The sequence below is a fragment of the Chiroxiphia lanceolata genome, chromosome 5 (assembly GCF_009829145.1).
Source record: "Chiroxiphia lanceolata isolate bChiLan1 chromosome 5, bChiLan1.pri, whole genome shotgun sequence".
In the NCBI taxonomy this organism is placed as follows: Eukaryota; Metazoa; Chordata; class Aves; order Passeriformes; family Pipridae; genus Chiroxiphia; species Chiroxiphia lanceolata.
Window position 1 is genome coordinate 52,808,964 of NC_045641.1, and position 16,734 is coordinate 52,825,697.

Genomic DNA, 16,734 nt, shown 5'->3' on the forward strand with positions numbered 1-16,734 from the left:
GCAGAAATAAAAAGTGCCAAAGGTACTCTCTTATGGTAGCAGTACAAGTTGCTGTAGAAAGCTGTTCATCTCCAGATGTTTCAAACAACTGCTTCTGAAGTTGACAGGGAAGTAGGATAGCTCTAAATCCCAGGAGCAAGGCTTGGAATGCTATTCTTAGAATATCTAGGAGATATCCAAGAAGTCTCTGCTTCTCCTATTCCCTTTGCGAGTACAAAGTTGGTTGGGCTTTTTCTTTCAGGTATTCAAATCTCAGAGTTTTGGTTTTTTCCTTTTTTTAATAAAAGGTTAATATTTTCGCTGGAAGTATTTTGTCAGTTGTATTCCATTAGAATTGTACAATTTAAGCCAGTGGAAACCAATAGAGAAATCGAGGTTTGCTGTCATAGATCAATGAATTAACCATTTGAAATTAATTAGAAGTAAACTTCAACAAATGTTGCTGACTATACAACATTACTGATCTAATGGTTTGAATCTAGTTTGAGTCATGCCCATTACATTGTAAATCAGGAAAGTGTTCAGGCTGGAAGAGTCTTTAGGAGGCCATCTAATCCAACTTCCTGTTCAGAACAGGGTAACACTGAATTTGGCCTAGTCCAGTGGCCTTGAAAACTTTTCAGGAGTACACTGGTCTAATTTTAATTTTAGTAACTATTTTGGCTTGAAGTGTTATTGTGTTGTAGTTGATCAATTATTAGATAAATCCATAGCAAACATGAGGCAGAACATAATAAAATGTGTGCTTCTAGGAGCTGAGCACCTACCTTATACAATAAAATGGCACTTGACCTGAATATAGGAACCTTGAAAGGAAGAAAAGCCAGTCCTAGTGGACTGTTAGTTAGCCAAGGAGCAGGCCAGTGACATCAGTGTGACTAATGTGTCAGTTGATGCTCTGTGCATACTTGGAAAAGTTGAGTACTGGTCAAGTTGATATGACTTTAGGTGTTGCTCAGATTCTAATATTGCATAGTGGGAAGCATCCCACATGGCATCACTGGAAGAAGTATTTAAAAAAGCAACTGTTCAGTTTGTTTGTTTTTTCAAGCAATATACTGTTAAAATATGCAACTATACAGCATTTAATTCTTGTCTTTATTTGCTGGGGCGTTTTCTTTCCAGACCTACTCAGGCCTGTTCTGTGTGGTAATCAACCCTTACAAGAACCTGCCCATATACTCAGAAGAAATAGTGGAGATGTACAAAGGCAAAAAGAGACATGAGATGCCCCCTCATATCTATGCCATCACAGACACAGCCTACAGGAGTATGATGCAAGGTAAGTGCTGACTGAGATAATGACTCTTGTTGAAATCCCAAATCAAGGTTGCAGTCAGAACACTGTAGGAGAACAACAACTCACTGCTATCAAAAGACATTGTTGCCCACTCTGTCCTTGCTTACAGACACCTGACACCTACTTGGTACCACCTTTTGTGTTCAGGTGAATACCTTTCTCCTGCTCTAATGGATTGAAGAACCTTACAAAGAGTCTGGTTAGAGCTAAATTTGACATGAAGAACAAGTTGGTGTGAATGCACAGCGTTCAGAGAAGCAAGCAGAACTGAGGTAGCAAATTTTCCCTCTTGGTGATAAGCTTATAGATCAAGATAGCTATAGGTGGGCAGGCAGATGTATTGATTGAGAGAGGCTTTTAACAAAAGCCAGCTTAAAATCCAGTTGTACAATCTAGTTGGGCGAAACAAGCTTAATATTTTTAGGTGTGATGGTCAGTGGTAGTTTTACTGATCAAGAGTTGTTTGGTTACATTCTTATTCTGGTAAAAATAAAACTTCCCATCAGGAAATATTAAGTTCATGTGTTGGCTTTTCATGGAATAAAAGACAGCAAGAAGATTGACCCCACCCTCACATATACAGCTGAGAATTAGAGAACCGTATATAGTATCTGCAGCTTGTTTGTCACTTGAGAACTTTTAAATATGGAGCTCTGAATATCCTGTGCATATCCCTCATTCTGAGAGGAGGTCTTTTACAGAGTCAGTGCTTGTGTTTGCATGCGTGGAGAGCGTTCAGGTGTGGAGGTATTTTGTGCTTTTCTTCCTGTTTGTAGATGGGTTTTATGAAGAAGCATGCTTTGTAAGGTTTAAAGGGTGTAGTGGACAGTTTGATTTGTCGTGACTTGTATGAATGTAATTACTCCTTTAATTTTTGATGACTAGAAATGATTAAGGTGTTTGTCTCTCCTAGGTCTTGTCATTAGCTTCACATTTTTCAACAATGGCCAGATATAATAAAATCATGCTCTAAAACTCTCATTAGACTCAGTTTTAGAGTTCTGCTTTTCACCTGCCCTCACTACCACTTGCACTGCCAAGCACAGGAGGACTGTAGTAATATAGGTTCCCAGAGTGGGAAGGGGACAAGAAAATCTCCATCCACCTACCTGTGTTAGTGGCTTCAAACAAACTTTGTGTGGAGAAGGCTATGAAAGGTTGCTAGAGCATGGTGCCATGCAGAGCAGAGCACAGGGCTGAGCTAACAAGATGGATCAGTAAATCTGTATTTGTAAAAGCCCGAGGTGGGGAGGGATGAGCATACAGACGTGCTGCAGTGGTCTGGTGGCACAGTATTGATGGTGATTTGTTGAAGGTGTGGCAGGTCTTGACAAAATACAGCTATACTGCTGGTGTGTTACTGGGAAATGAGTGCTGTATCCAGAAGAAAAAAAACTGTGAACATGGACATATATAGGACCTCATTTCCCTCAGAGAAAGACTGGGTCTGCCATGAAGGACAAGAATAGAAGCTCCACCTGTACTACACATTGCAGAATGTTGTCCATAAACGTCATCCCTTATTGCTTCCTTCTCTCTCTTGCCCTCTCATTGTCAGCTCAGGTACTAACTTGCATTTTTCTTAAACAAACTATTGACTTAATTGTACCAAAGTTGTTGTTCCCTAAAAAGAAATCTTTTCTATATAGAATCAGAAATGGTTTCTTTGGCATTGTTGTATGGAGACTGAAGAAGTCCTTTTGCTTTATAGACAACAGTCAAACCATTTGAAACTGCATGTGCATGCACCTTGTCCTTCATCTCTGCCAGGTATATCATTATGTGGCAGAAGATATCCAAGCAGTGCAATTCTGCAACAAGAGATGGGTGACCTTCCCTGGTCTAATGGTGGTTCAGAGCTAGTGATTAATCTACATGGATGCTTTCTTTGCTGTTGAAAAGAGAAGATGTCTCCATCAGACCACTGCTTGAACCATGTCTAAAATTTGGAAATCCCAGACTTGACTTTCTTTATTGTACAAAGCTGAAGAATGGCAGCCCTGCCTCTGTGTTCCAAGTATGGGAAAGTTGCTATGAGCTCTGCTGGAGTGTTTACCTTTCCCAGAACAATTCTAGCTGTGCAGTATTCTCAGCAGTATTGATAGTCAAGAGATTTACTCCAGCTCTTCTTTGCCTAGTTGAGATACCTCGTTGCTGACTTTTTGAAATGCTTGTTGGTTGTGAATATCATTCCCAGTTAGCTTTTGAACTAGCGTGCTTTGACCTTTTTAACTAGGTTTGGAAGGATTTTTCTGTGTGGCTTCACATGCGTGCTATCTGTAGCCTATGTGTGCTAACAAGACTCCTAGAGATTGTTTTTGGGTTATTTGCTGCCTTATTTCCTTGTTGCAAAGGGTAACAGTAACATTCCAATGTCTGCTACTGGGGGTGACGGAGAGTATGTTGTTGCAGTGTCTCTGGTCCTGGCCAGCCTCTAGGGCAGTGGAAAGCAGCATTCCTATTCCACTTTCTCATTTTGCTCAGTGGTGGGGGAGGCTTGGTGCAGCAGCCGGTGGTATGGCAGGAATCTGTACAGAGAATAGAAGATGAAAGGGTCGGGTGCTCCACATGAGCCAGAGGCATTTAGGATTAGGCTGCCTTCCCTAGGTTACTTTCAGAGCCCTGAAGACTGGGCATCCTTCATGGCCTGAATGAAGAAGGATAGCAAGCTGTTGGCTCTGACTTCTGTCAGCACGGGGTATAGTTATCTCTTAAGCTGACAGAGTGCAAAAGCTTTTTGTGTTAATTGATTTGGACTCTGATTTTTTTTTTTTTTGTTGGTTTTCAGTCAGTTTATGGTATTCGAGTAAGCAGGCCTTTCAAAGGGCTGGTTCATCAGGAAAGGAATTGGGAAGGGGAGAGGAAGATGAGAGCTTTGTTCCAGCGTCTGCTAATCCAGAAACTATTTAACCCTTTTCAGGCATCTGTGCTGATACACTGTGGGTCAGCTTGGTCCTCTTTTTGTGTCTGCTGGTTACTCCACTGACAGAAGTGTCATGTGTCACTTAAATATTCCAAGAGGTTATATTGCTTTTTGTTAATTTTCCCAGAAGTACTTTCTTGAAGCAATAAAATGGAGGAGAATTTGTTCAAAGTAGGTTGTTTGTTGTTGGTTTTGTTTTTTTTTCTCTGACCCAAGACTTTGACTCTCAGAAATGAGATGAGAACATTACTTTGCTGCATGGTACTTGGAGAGACTGTGCTTCAAGAGCAGAACTCTGAAAAAAGCGTAACTTTTTTGCTTTTAGAGAAAACAACCATTTGTCTTAATGTTTCTGCTCCCTGGGTAACCTGGATGCCAGAAACCTCAAGTCTGCTTTCAGAAGAGTTAGTCTTCTGATGCTGATAATTGAAGCACAGTGCCTGTAAGTGGAGAGATGTCTTGAGCAAATAAATCATTATTTTAAGGCAGCAAATGTGTACTGAAGAGGTACATCCTTTACCTCATTTCATAGTCTCCAGGGCCTCAATTTAGAAAAACATACTTTAAAACTGTTAAACAGCACCCGTTTGTCTGTTTGGAACCCATGTAGGGAATTTTCTGTGTCAAATAGTGACAGAAGCTAGAAATGTCATTGGTATCTGGAGCATGGTGTTGGTTTTAATGCCCTGAAAAGTATCTGAAACTTCTGTAATAGATTAGGTCAGTATGGTTATTCTGGTCTACAAAGCTCATCCTGTTCAATGAAGAGATAAGTAGGAGAGGGAATAGGCAGCACATAGCTAATGAACATACTCTGTCTCTTTTCTTACCCAGTTTTCTCCACGTTTTTTGGGGAACTCCTAACATTTCACCTAACAAACCTCTGCAAATCATTGTACAGTGATTAAACCCTCCTTGACCTTGATGGATTAGTCTGTAAAGGAGCCTGTGCAGCCAGCACCTTGCTGGTGTTCACTTGGGTCTTAGACAGTCTCTGGGTTTGGTGTTTAAAAGAAAAAATCCTGAAGCACAGTAACCTCATTTTTTGGTGCCTTGTTATACTAAGGGACGAAACACAGTGTGAAGTGTTTTAAGACAAATCGCTTGCCATTGTAGATCTTCACATGCACCTCGGGACCAGTTGTGATTTTCACTACAGGCAGTCCTCTAGATCTGCTTCTATAGAGCAGAGACCTTCAGGAGTTTTGTTTGTAATTCTTAAATGTTTGCATATCTGTTTAAGTTTCGGAGCTAGCAGAACACTTCTGTTTTAACTTGCTTGCTGCCAAGTAATTTCTCAGGTTGCTTCTTAGCACTGGTCTGCTGTGCTGCACTGCATAATGCACTGTCTCAAAGTGCATCTTTCTCTTCTAGATGAGATTCTGTGAGTGCTCAGCAATTCAGACCTGCTCAGATTATGTAGAGGCACAGACATCTCTTTCAAGTTGCTTGTAAAGGTCTAGTTTTGTTTCCACTAAACGCAAAAGAATATGGACTGTAGTGTCACTAGTTTGTTTCCAAGATTTGTCCAAATTTCTGATGCAAAGGGCAACATTAAATTTGGATACTAATTGCGGAGAATATTCATTTTGATGGTGTCTGGATACAAATAGCGAGAAAATATGTACGTAGTTTCTCATTTTCTTAAGAAATGTTTTACGTGCTTTGAATTACTTGAGATTTCTAAATACAGCTCTCAAAATCTGTGTCTCAAAATGTGGTTTCCAATAGAACAAGGAGCTAAAAATGAATCTGTTGCCCACTTGTTTTTTAGTAGCTACCACACCCTTTTCAGTTCATTCCTGTAAACCAGAGCAGGAGCTCCCTGGCAGTCACTTATGTAATGGTCCAGCCCCTGCTGTCAGTCTCCCTGCAGTTCACTGTTTTAGTATCATGAGCTGCCTGAGCTTTTACAGGCTGTATACCAGTTTTTCTTTTCTGTCAGAACTTCATAAACATTTGTGTAACCTAAAATTACAGCCTAACTTGTTTTTTACCATCTCCAGATTCAGTTAAGGAGTGCTAGAGAAAGGGATATGGGCTCTAGTCCAAAAATGTCTTGGGGGAATAAATATTTGCATTTGACCCAGTAGGATATATTTCATTTTTCAAATGAAACTTATTTTTCTCCTTGTGGCTGTCCTCAAACTTCAGCTAATGCAGAGCTGAATCTTGGCACTGCAGAGTTCCTGCCAACTCAAGTGGTTTTTTTTCTCTCTTTTTTTTTAACCATCTTTTTTTAAACATCTTTTCTGTTGTTGAGAGCTATCTTGAATATGCTGTGTTTGTCCTTCATTTGATTTTTCTTTTTTCTTTCTTTTTTTTTCTTTTTGTACTTGATGATAGTTTATTAGCATTTTGAAAGCTCTCTATAATGCATTCCTTAAATGATAATGCAAAAACAGACTCTCAGGCTCTGTTCTGGTGCTCCCCTGGAGTGTTTTTGATCTTGTTCAAACCAGCATATAGGTTAAAGCACCACAATGAACACATTTAATTGGATCTGATGCCAGTGGGGTTGTTCTGTGTAGCACAGTGTGGCAGGGGCCTGGGGTTCCTCCTGTGTCAAGAGCCCCAAGGAAAGGACATGGGTTGTAAAATTATGTTGATGTTGGAAGGGAAATTTGAGGAGGCAATAAGAAGCTGAAAATACTGTATGATTGAAGCACTTAGATGCATTTAAGACTAATTCTTGCTTTAGGTCAACTCTACAAGTTGGTTGGCCAGGCAGTTGGCTAAGTTGGGCTGCAGGCATTCCCCAGGATGCTGGCGGAGCAGTGTAGTAACGGGAACTAGGAGGGCCAGGCTGCTCCATCCTGCCAGCTGCTCCGTGGTTAGGAGGTGGGTGTTACCGTCGAGCTATGGTTAAGCTTTTAGCCTTAATGAGTCAGCTATAGGCAGGAGACTGCAAGCCAAGCCTTTGCCTTTCAGCTCCACTTCCTCTTAGCTGGAGAGATGATGTCACCATTGTGTGAATGCTATATACTTCTCCTTTTATGGAGATGAACAGACCTGAAACGGGAGTCACTCATGCAGAGGAAGTGGGTGATAAAGGCCTGGTAGGATGTTCTGTAACTGAGATGGAGAGCTTAAATTGCATATTCTCTTCTAGCCTTCCAACCTTTTTCTTCTCCCATCCCAAAACATTTAAAAACAGAAGTCAGGAATTTGGAGCTGCATTAATTTATCAATTATGCCAGTATATTCGACCACAGCAATTCAGCATTCATTCAGACTTGTTGTTTTGCATTAGAATATTTGGTTGAGGACTTTCTTTGTACAAGAAGTTCCTTTCCTCTCATGAAAACAAATTTTGGTTTAATTAAGTTTTTAGTATATGCTGAAGCAGTCACCTGTCTAAGATGCAGTCTTTTATTCTTGGACTAAAGAAAGTCAAGAATGAGTTAGATATTATGGGTTTTTTTACATAGTAAAATTAAACTACTGATCTTATTATACAATACTGCTGTACAGTTTAAATTTAAAGGATGTTTTACTTCCTGAATTTCTGGATGCTTGAGGCTGCTGCATCTTGTGATCACTTGAATACTATGGTGATGAGAGCTGAAGAAGAGCCTAGATAAAAAGCTTTCCTTGTCAGCTGGTTTGAAATACAGAACTGTTGCTATAATTAACTAATGAGTTGTTATTCTGGATTATTTTTAATAAGTAACTCTGTTTAGGATTGAAAAGCAGATGCAGATTTCTTTTAATCAGGCATTTCTTGATTGTGTTATTATAAGCAACTGAGTTTATTGTACCCAGCACATTCTCTTTTGCTGAGTAGGTTGCTTGCACAACTGACAGTAAAATACAGGCAAGTGCTGACTGAAGTTGTGCAGAACGCCCATGTTGAATGCTTGGGTTTTGTTTTTTTTTTTAAAAATGAGGTGGAGGTGGCCTCTTGCCTGGACAACTGAATTCTGATTCATGATGGCTCAAGTGAGCATGGTATGGAGAATGATTATTGGCATTTTAAACAATTCTTAACTGAAATTGTATCTGAGAGTTATGCTTTGTATGCATTAGCTCTTTGGCCCTTTGGTCGGCTCCAGTTTCCTGTTGCTCAACACATTATTTGAGTTGTCTGTCTGTACACAATTAGAAGAATTCCAGCTATCCCAATGACTGCTGCTTTGCAGTCCTGGGAAAGAATTTCCCCCGGATTGCAAACAGGAATGTTGCCTTTTATGGCAGTGTCTGCACGCTCCCGGTGACTTGCCTGCACTCGCAGGTACGTTCCTGCTGACTGAAAGCAGAGGTGACTAAGGCAGCTGCAGTGGGCCACCAGGAAGGTATGCTGGGGGAGAAATACTGTGCCAAGAGGATTTTGAACACTGTCTGTGACTTTTCCTGTCTGAGCACCTTTCAACACCTTGCTCTGTGTAAAGGCAGGGAAAAATCCTGTGCTTGCCCCTTTGAGACTTCCTAGGGTCACTTCAGGGTGCTGTTGTTACCTTGCCTCACTGGAATGAGGCTTGAAAGGACTTCTCAACTAAGTATAACAAAACTTGGCATGATCAAGAAGTGTTCAGTGCCAAAGAGCTTCTTGGTTTTATTTGATGTTGATCATCTCTTTTTCTGTTGGGCAGTCAGTTTATCTGTCTGCCTACCAGTACTCTTTTACTGGATCATCTGGAGGAGAGGGAATGGGAAGGCATGTGCTATTCAAGTGCTTGGGGCTCCACTGCCTGTTTAAGAAGCCCCAGCTCATATTCCAGGATCAGAGCTGGCTACTGGGAGTAAGGAGCACCTTCCTTAGAGTTATCTTTTTAAATATTTTTTTTCTTTCTCTCAAATTGACTTCTTAGAAGAGCCTCTGTAGTACCTGAATGCAAGTATATTTTCTCAGACAAGTGGACTACTTGTTTATAGTCAAGCTTTTGAAAGTCAAATGTTATTCAGAGGCACAGCCTTGTCCTTTCACATAGCTGCTTTGCAATGGAGGATTGTACCTAGGTGTTGCACTACCCAAGAATACATTTCCTTAGGCAATCCATAAATGAGTCATTAGTTATTCCCCTGATCCACCCTCAAAGTGCCCAGTCATGCACAGGGCTGGCATGCGCCTTCTGAGCCCTTGACCCACTGGGAACCTTGAATGCATGGGGCTTTTGAAGCTGGCTAACCTCTACTCTTGCCCTGTCCCTCAGCAAAAGGGGTGCATGTCTCAAAGACAGTGAATTAAATTCAACACTTGAAAAAATGAATATGCAATGCAAGTAAAGCAGCAGCATCTAGCTTTGAAGGCTTAAGAATTTGCCAGGCCAAAACTGAGTGGTGATTTTCTTCTTCTTGCTTTCTTCCAAACTTGGGGCTGATCAGCTCTTTCTGAGAACATTAGCAGGGTAATGACAGGTAACATTCTGAGTATTAGCAGGAAAAGAGCAGATTATTTTTCTCTCATTTTTTTTGCTTATCTACATACAATCAGATTCCAGTAAAGAAGCTTAAGAGCAGGAGTTGTGTATCTGTAGTACGTGAACCTAATGCTTTCATTATTGATTTCAGAATAATTTAAGAGAAGATGGAATCGCAAATTTGGCAGGTTTACCAGCTTTCCTTATTCCATGAAAATATGTCCACAGGCTAGGTATACTCCTCTCTTTATAAACTGAGTTTATAGAAGATTTTTCTTGATGAATATGGCATTCTTGATGTTAAAACTGAAATGCTAAATTCACTTGCAGCAGCGGTATTTAAGGGTATAGAAAGTAGTTTCAGGTACTTGAAATCTATCACACTAGAAAGCCTTCCCTAATTACAGCTCAATCTATTTATCTTGCACAAAACAACTTTAATGGTGACTTAATTATATCGTCTAAGTACTCTGTGGTGGGAAGAATAATGAGTGCACTTGATTTCTCTAAGCTATGGGAAAAAGGATTAGAAAGAGCCAGTAGCTAAAATGTAGAGACAGTCACAAACATCAACATAACTGACAAAGGTTACCAATTGCTGAAACAATTTATTAGAACAGTGAATTGTATACTTATGGATGTTTGAGGCTTGCTTTTTCTCTCTTCACAAATTAGACCTCAGCCCAATGCAAAATTGGAACTTGGTGGAAAAAGAAAAGTGGAGATAACTGAATGAAATCTAACTACTGCTGTATTACTGAGCTTCTCAAACTGGATGATCTGAGAGTCCTCTGGTCTTGATTTAAAAACAGACAAACACCTAAAATGAAACAAAACAAAAAAAACCGCAGCCTAGTGAGGATTTTGAGTTTGGTGGCTCAGTGTGTTCTGTGAGTGCCCCAGTGGCTCTTGTGGACTGTCAGTGAATGACTTGCTGTGCCTGTTTGTTCCATGTTTGAACAGGTCTTGCTGCCCTTGTGATCACTACAAACCACTAAGGCTGTTCTGGTATAGGTACAGGCACTCTCCAGTCTGCCCAGTGCTCCCAGCTCGTTCCTGGTGCTGTGGAGAAGGAATGGGATGCAACCTAGGGGGCCAGGCGGGCACAGGGTAGAGGGGTAAATGAAAGGTGAAACAAGGCAGAATCAGGGGAGTGTGTTCACAAAGAAATAGTGTGGGAGCTGTGGAATGAAGGCATGGTGGAAGGACTAGTCAGGAGTGTGCATAAGGAAGTGGAATCATAGGTGGAAGCTGAAAGGAGATTAAAAGATGTGGGAGAAGATAGTGGTGAATAGGCTGGGTGAGTTAAGTTCTGTAACTGGAAAGATATCATCCACAGATGGGAACTGAACACAGGCATTAGTATGTGTGGTGGTATGTAAACAAGAAAAAGAAAAGGTTTCTGGTGTTACCAGCTGCTGTGTTAATACAATAGGGGTTGATGCCACAAACAATCAGCTGTATAGGATGTAAGCTGCTGCTTAGTGTCATAGTTTTTGAGTCCATTCTGTACAAAATAAGTAACGAATATTTCTCACTGAGCTTCCAGTGTTTGTTTTGGAGTGAAAGCCTCTGTTTGATATGAGTCTTTGGCACTTTAGGATTTGTAACAGTTACTGTCCCACTTCCCCTCTCCCCCTTCCATTTTCACTACTCTGCTGATAACTTTGGTAAGTCAGTATGGGCCCAGTATAATAGGGACAAGGCAGCTGAAGAACAAGGAGATGCACATCAAACTGTAGCTCTGTGATAAGGAAATATTCAGTGGGAGACTTCTGTATTGTTTGTAGAAAAATTGTAATGCGAATAATCTTTCTGGATGAAGAAAACTAAACTGCTATGGTGCCATTATCCTTTGGCATATGGTAGGAGGTTGGGGTCTTTTGCCAGAGAGGAGGTTACCTGGCCATGTTTCTAAAGATACTTGTCAGTGTTTACTAGTTCCTGGTTTTGTCTTTGATATTGATTTCATTCTGTCAGAGAAATTCAGTTTTAGAGTCCTAGTCTGACTACTTTTTTTATATTTTATTCTAGATCGAGAGGATCAGTCCATCCTTTGCACGTGAGTATTTACAGTTGCCAGCTTGTCTGCATGTCAAAGCTTGTGTTTTTATGTTCTTGGTTGAAGGACTCTCTTAATTTTAAGTGCTGGTAGTAGGCTTACAAAATCAGGTGATAATGGAGAGTCAAGGAAGGTCCCACTACAGTTCCTCCAATATATAATTCTTTCTGCAAAATAAGTGGAAGAAGGATGGTTTTGAAACAGTCCCTGTGCTCAAACTACTGAAGTAATACAGCTTTGTCAATGGAAAAGGCTTCGAGTGGCCCTTCAGATTTGATGCAGCTGTAATGTTTAAGTTCATTCATACTGCTGAGGCCGATAGAGTAACAGATACTCTTGATACAGCAATTTCTCTTCTAGACACAGTAAAATTGATTGGCCCTCAGTCCTGCTTACATGTGGAACCTGCACCCAGCTGCAAACTGGCTGAGGGTACAACTGCAGTCTAGCTTTTTCTCCTTTAGAGGGAGGTGCTATAATGGCCAGAATGCAGTTAAAGATGTCTGTAGCCCTTTTGGGGTTAGAAGTATAAATATGTCCCCCTACCTCTTGTTTCTGAATGAACTGCATATTTTCTTTACAGAGGTGAATCAGGAGCTGGTAAAACAGAGAACACCAAGAAGGTCATTCAGTATCTGGCTCATGTTGCTTCCTCACACAAGTCTAAAAAAGATCAGGTAAGACCTAGGTTTACTGATGTTTTATAGCTGTGCTGACTTTGGACAATAAGTATGTGTTGGCTGATGCTGGTAAAAGCCATAATGTTCTGTAGAAGCTTAGGTATTAACATCTATCAGGGGACTGAGGAGGACAGCGAACTATGAAACAATAAAAGTTTGTAAAAAATGGCAAGCTAGGGAAAACTGTTCAAAGTCATAATTCCTTTGATTCAATGGAGCTACAGTGGGAATAAGCTCATCCACAACCTCTTGGATTCATGGGCAAGTGCATTGGGAAGAGCTGCTATAAGTGAAGCATCACCTGTACTGATCTTTTCACGTGGATGTATTGCTTATAACCAGTCTAGGCAGTTTAAAACTGATCTGTCCATGGAGGATTTGTCTCCTTTCTTCTGTACCATCAAAGATTAGGTCTGGCTATTACATATACTGTCTCAAAACTGGAGAATACAGTGATAGGCTAGTGGACATCAGCTGAAAACTTAGAAATTTTACAAAAACATTAGAAGGGGGGAAAACAGCCAAGTGTTAGCAGCACATGAAAGGAGGGTGGTGATGATGGTGGGAGGACTTTAAAGATGTCTCACTTATATTTTTTTCCCCTCCCTCTCCCCCGATGGACTATTGCCGAATTCTTCAGTTGTACCCTCGTAGGTGAGCTGCACGTTTACTGCACGTTCTGCACCAGGAATGCATTTTCTGTCCCATTGTGTGATTTTTTTGAGCAGCTTTTCACTCCACACCAATATCACTTTCTGCAGCTAAAACAAATCCATAGACAATTCACAATTTTTATTTTTTTTTTGTGTGGTGCACAGTAATTTTTTTGTAAGGATGTTCAATTGGAGACTGTAGTGATATCAAGAATACTTGTGTGCTCAATACTAGTTTGCATTTAAAGTTTTTCTTGCAGGGTTTTCTGAGATATACCATTTGAGAAGTATTCATCCAGGACAATAGGACTGGACAAGGCTTTACTAGAACCTGAAGCATACAATGTGTGTGTGTTCCTAGTAAGATGAACGTAGTTGAAGTATTTAGCTTTCTATTCCTTGCAGTGAGTTGTGGCTGTGGGTTGCAAAGAAAGGTCACAGGGAAGGCTGCTCTGCAGACAGGGTGTTCCAGGACTGTGGGCTTGTTAGCCAGAGCTGAACACACTGGAAATGTTCACTGGTGAGCTGTGTAATGAAAGCCAGGTGCCAAGTGTGTCTACTGTATCTCTACATAAGAGTTTTCCCATAGTAGATTAATGTGTTGGCATGTCTTATGTGTGTAGAGTATATAAATAAGAAGGCATCTCTGCACACAGGCACACTGTGTGTGCGCACGCACATAGTAGTAAGTAACTTCTGGAATCCAACCAAAAAAAAACGTTCCATGTGCCAAACTTTCAGACATATGAAGGCTTTTTCCATGGTCTGTCAGTAGCTGTATTTAGAAACATTCTCCTTTTTTCTTTTTTTTAAGTGTGGAAAATAGAATCATGGGGTTGAGTTAAGTATTCTTCCACTGCTTGTCCTTGAGCAAAATTTAAACCACTGAAGCAGGACAGGACCAGTTGGACTGGTTGGTGATTTGCCCAAGTTTGATATTTAATTTTTTCCCGTAAGTTTTGATTTTTTCCAAAAAGTCCTGCAGCTCACATTTTGTTCCAGCTTTGTGACTAAACTGGCCTTAGCAGAGGGGATTTAGAGCTGGAGTCTTTGAATGTTAATCGGTAGAGTGCTCTCTGCAAAAACTCTTTACAAAGCAAACTTGGAACCAGAGTATGAGAGTTCATGAAGTTGAATACGTTTAATTTTTTGATGATCTCGGGTATACTGGTCATGGCAGATTCTTTGTCTTTAATTAGGATATGATAGTGTTGAATCTTTATGCTGCAAGACTAGGCATGAAACATAAACAATGATATTATAGAGAGTAGTGGTGCTTTATTTACCATGAAGGTTTCTTGACTCTCACCTATAGAAGTTTGGGATGTAAACCCCTGTTTTTCCAAGTATCAGAACAAAATCAGATTTATAAAGCATATTCTTCAACTCTAGCTCACTCATTTTGGAGGCAGTGATGCATTCCACCATTCTTTTCCAGTGCATTAGTATATTCAGCTAAATAGCTTCTACCTGCATGGTGTGACTACTAAGCACATTAAGGCTCCTTTGGGGGTGTACTAAATCTATTTAAATATTTGTAACAAAGGTTAAGTTACTGATGACCTTTCTCCTTTCCTGTCCAGCCACTGTTGTTGGGATTCAGTTATTTGATAATCTCTCCCATGACTGGAGAAGAATACAAAAGCAAATCCCTGAAGTGTAAAAAACAAAGCAACAAAGAACTCCAACAAACCAAGCAAACAGCCCAAACACCCTCACCCATATGTTTTTTTTTTTAATTGCATGCTGTTACAGGTAGCTGTGATTTCTGGATGCCTTTCTCTATACTTTCTGAAGAATAAATGACTGGCAGAAGTTCTACCTTGCATACAGAATTTTCCAGAAAGTATATGAGATGCAAAAAATTCAGAGTACAAGGTAGATGTCAAGGATTTTAGTTGCTTTAAATTGGTGTTGTAACTTCAGAGCAGTAGAAATAGAAGAGTGTTGGACACTGCGCAGCCACAGGGTAACAGATCCGATGGCTTTTACGGCTTCTGTTTTCATGAGGAATATAGTACATACTTCAAATGCATGCCAAGTATTAAACAAATTTGTTTCAGGTCAAGGAATGGCAATTACAGGTGCAAGAAAATTGGCAGCATCTTAATGATAGGAACCTTAGAATTTCTAGAAAGCTTGTCATGGACAGGTCTGTGTTGTACAGGTTTTGCTTTGCAAAATACCCGTTGTATAAATAATAATGAAGTATCTTCCATCAGTGGAAGGTAGCCATCAAAATTCAAGGTAAAAAACTCCACCCAAAAACCTCTTTTAAATTTTAAACATAATGAAATTGACTTTTAAACAAAGAGAGCATGCTAGTGAGGAATGGATATGGTAATTGTAGACACTTAATCTTATTTACCATTGCTGTGGCATGCTAAGAACTCGATTTTTCCCACTATATCATGGTGCTATGGCAGTCAGGAGGCCTCACTGACTTAACCAACTCTTCAGCCTTTTCCTCTCCCCGAGCTTGGTATTGTTGTGAGCCTGAGCTGTCGTTCTCTATGCCTATTGCTACCTTGGTGTTAAAGAGACATAAGCATCTCTAACCCACAGTTTATCAACACCACCTTGAAACCAGTGACACTTTTTCCTGAGGTACTAAATAACAGGAGGCACTGTAGTATGGATTTCCATAAACTTCTGATCTTTGTGTAGCTAAGTATGACCTTGGTTTTATTTTTAGCCAAATAATTAAAATAGATCTGTTATCAAAGCCTAATTTCTCTTCCTTTCTTGTTCCATAGTTGGGTTTAAATGCTATGTTGCTGTCATCTCTCACTTGAATAGTAATAGATTGCAGTCACAAACAAAGGTCTAGGACTTCACTGCAGGATGGGGAAGAGGAATGGGGTGAGGGAAGAGCATTCCAACTTCAATACATGTGCCAGAATACAAGGGGAAATGTGACTGCCACACAGTTTCAAGGACTGAACCCTATTTTCAAGGTTTTCTCCTCACAGTGCCACATTCTGAGTCTGTGCTGATGTCCCAGCTCAGGTTCCCTTACCAGGGCTAAGCCCCTAGTTGTAGATACTTGACAGTGAATGAAGGTGTTTGCAGCAGCTGCCCCTTCTGTACTTGTGCAGTTCTGTAGGGGCTGAGGGTCTTGTTTGGCTTTGCACTTTGCAAGCGTGAAGTGAAATGATTGTGGAAGTAAAAAGTAAAGACTTGTAGTTCATTGTACAGTTTCTCATATATCTTCCACCTTTTTTTATTGCATGTATTTTTAGAGACACTGTGTAAGAACTAATCTGTCTTTGAGAACAAATGGGAACAATTTTCCTTTAGAAATAACCTTAAATAGTTTTCCCATAAATTCCAGTTCTCACAAATCAAACTTCATTTCCATCTGTTATGCACAGGCAGTCTTGAGTACTTACTGATAACTGCTAAAAAGAGAAACATTAATCTAAACTGTAATTTTCTGTCTCCAGAGGCTTTTTAGGTGATCTTGAAATATATAGAACTCCATGCTTTTAGCACAGAGGACAAGTAATTTTTACAACAGCCAGGGATACATCTAGAGCCTACAGGGAAAGGTGAATATGCTGCAGTGGTCTAGTACTTGGCGGGGATAAAGGTTCTGAATTTCTTTTTCTACAATTCCAGCATTTTGTGTTCCTTGAGGGGAGGAGTGTGTGAATATGGCAGCAGAATGCAAGCAATCATGCAGTTTGTGGGATACCACTAATTCTCTTTTTTGTGTGTGCCTCCTTACAAAGGAGGTTTTTCCTTGTTTGTATT

The 16,734-nt window shown here is 40.2% G+C and overlaps 1 protein-coding gene across 1 annotated transcript in view; it reads left to right on the top strand.

The window, feature by feature from the left end:
- MYH9 (myosin heavy chain 9) overlaps positions 1-16,734 on the top strand; it is a 70,888-nt gene that overhangs the window by 19,866 nt on the left and 34,288 nt on the right. Inside the window, exons 3-5 of the mRNA XM_032687715.1 lie at positions 1,126-1,282; positions 11,618-11,645; positions 12,229-12,322. Coding sequence (XP_032543606.1) covers positions 1,126-1,282; positions 11,618-11,645; positions 12,229-12,322 — 279 coding nt within the window. The remainder of the gene's footprint in view (positions 1-1,125; positions 1,283-11,617; positions 11,646-12,228; positions 12,323-16,734) is intronic.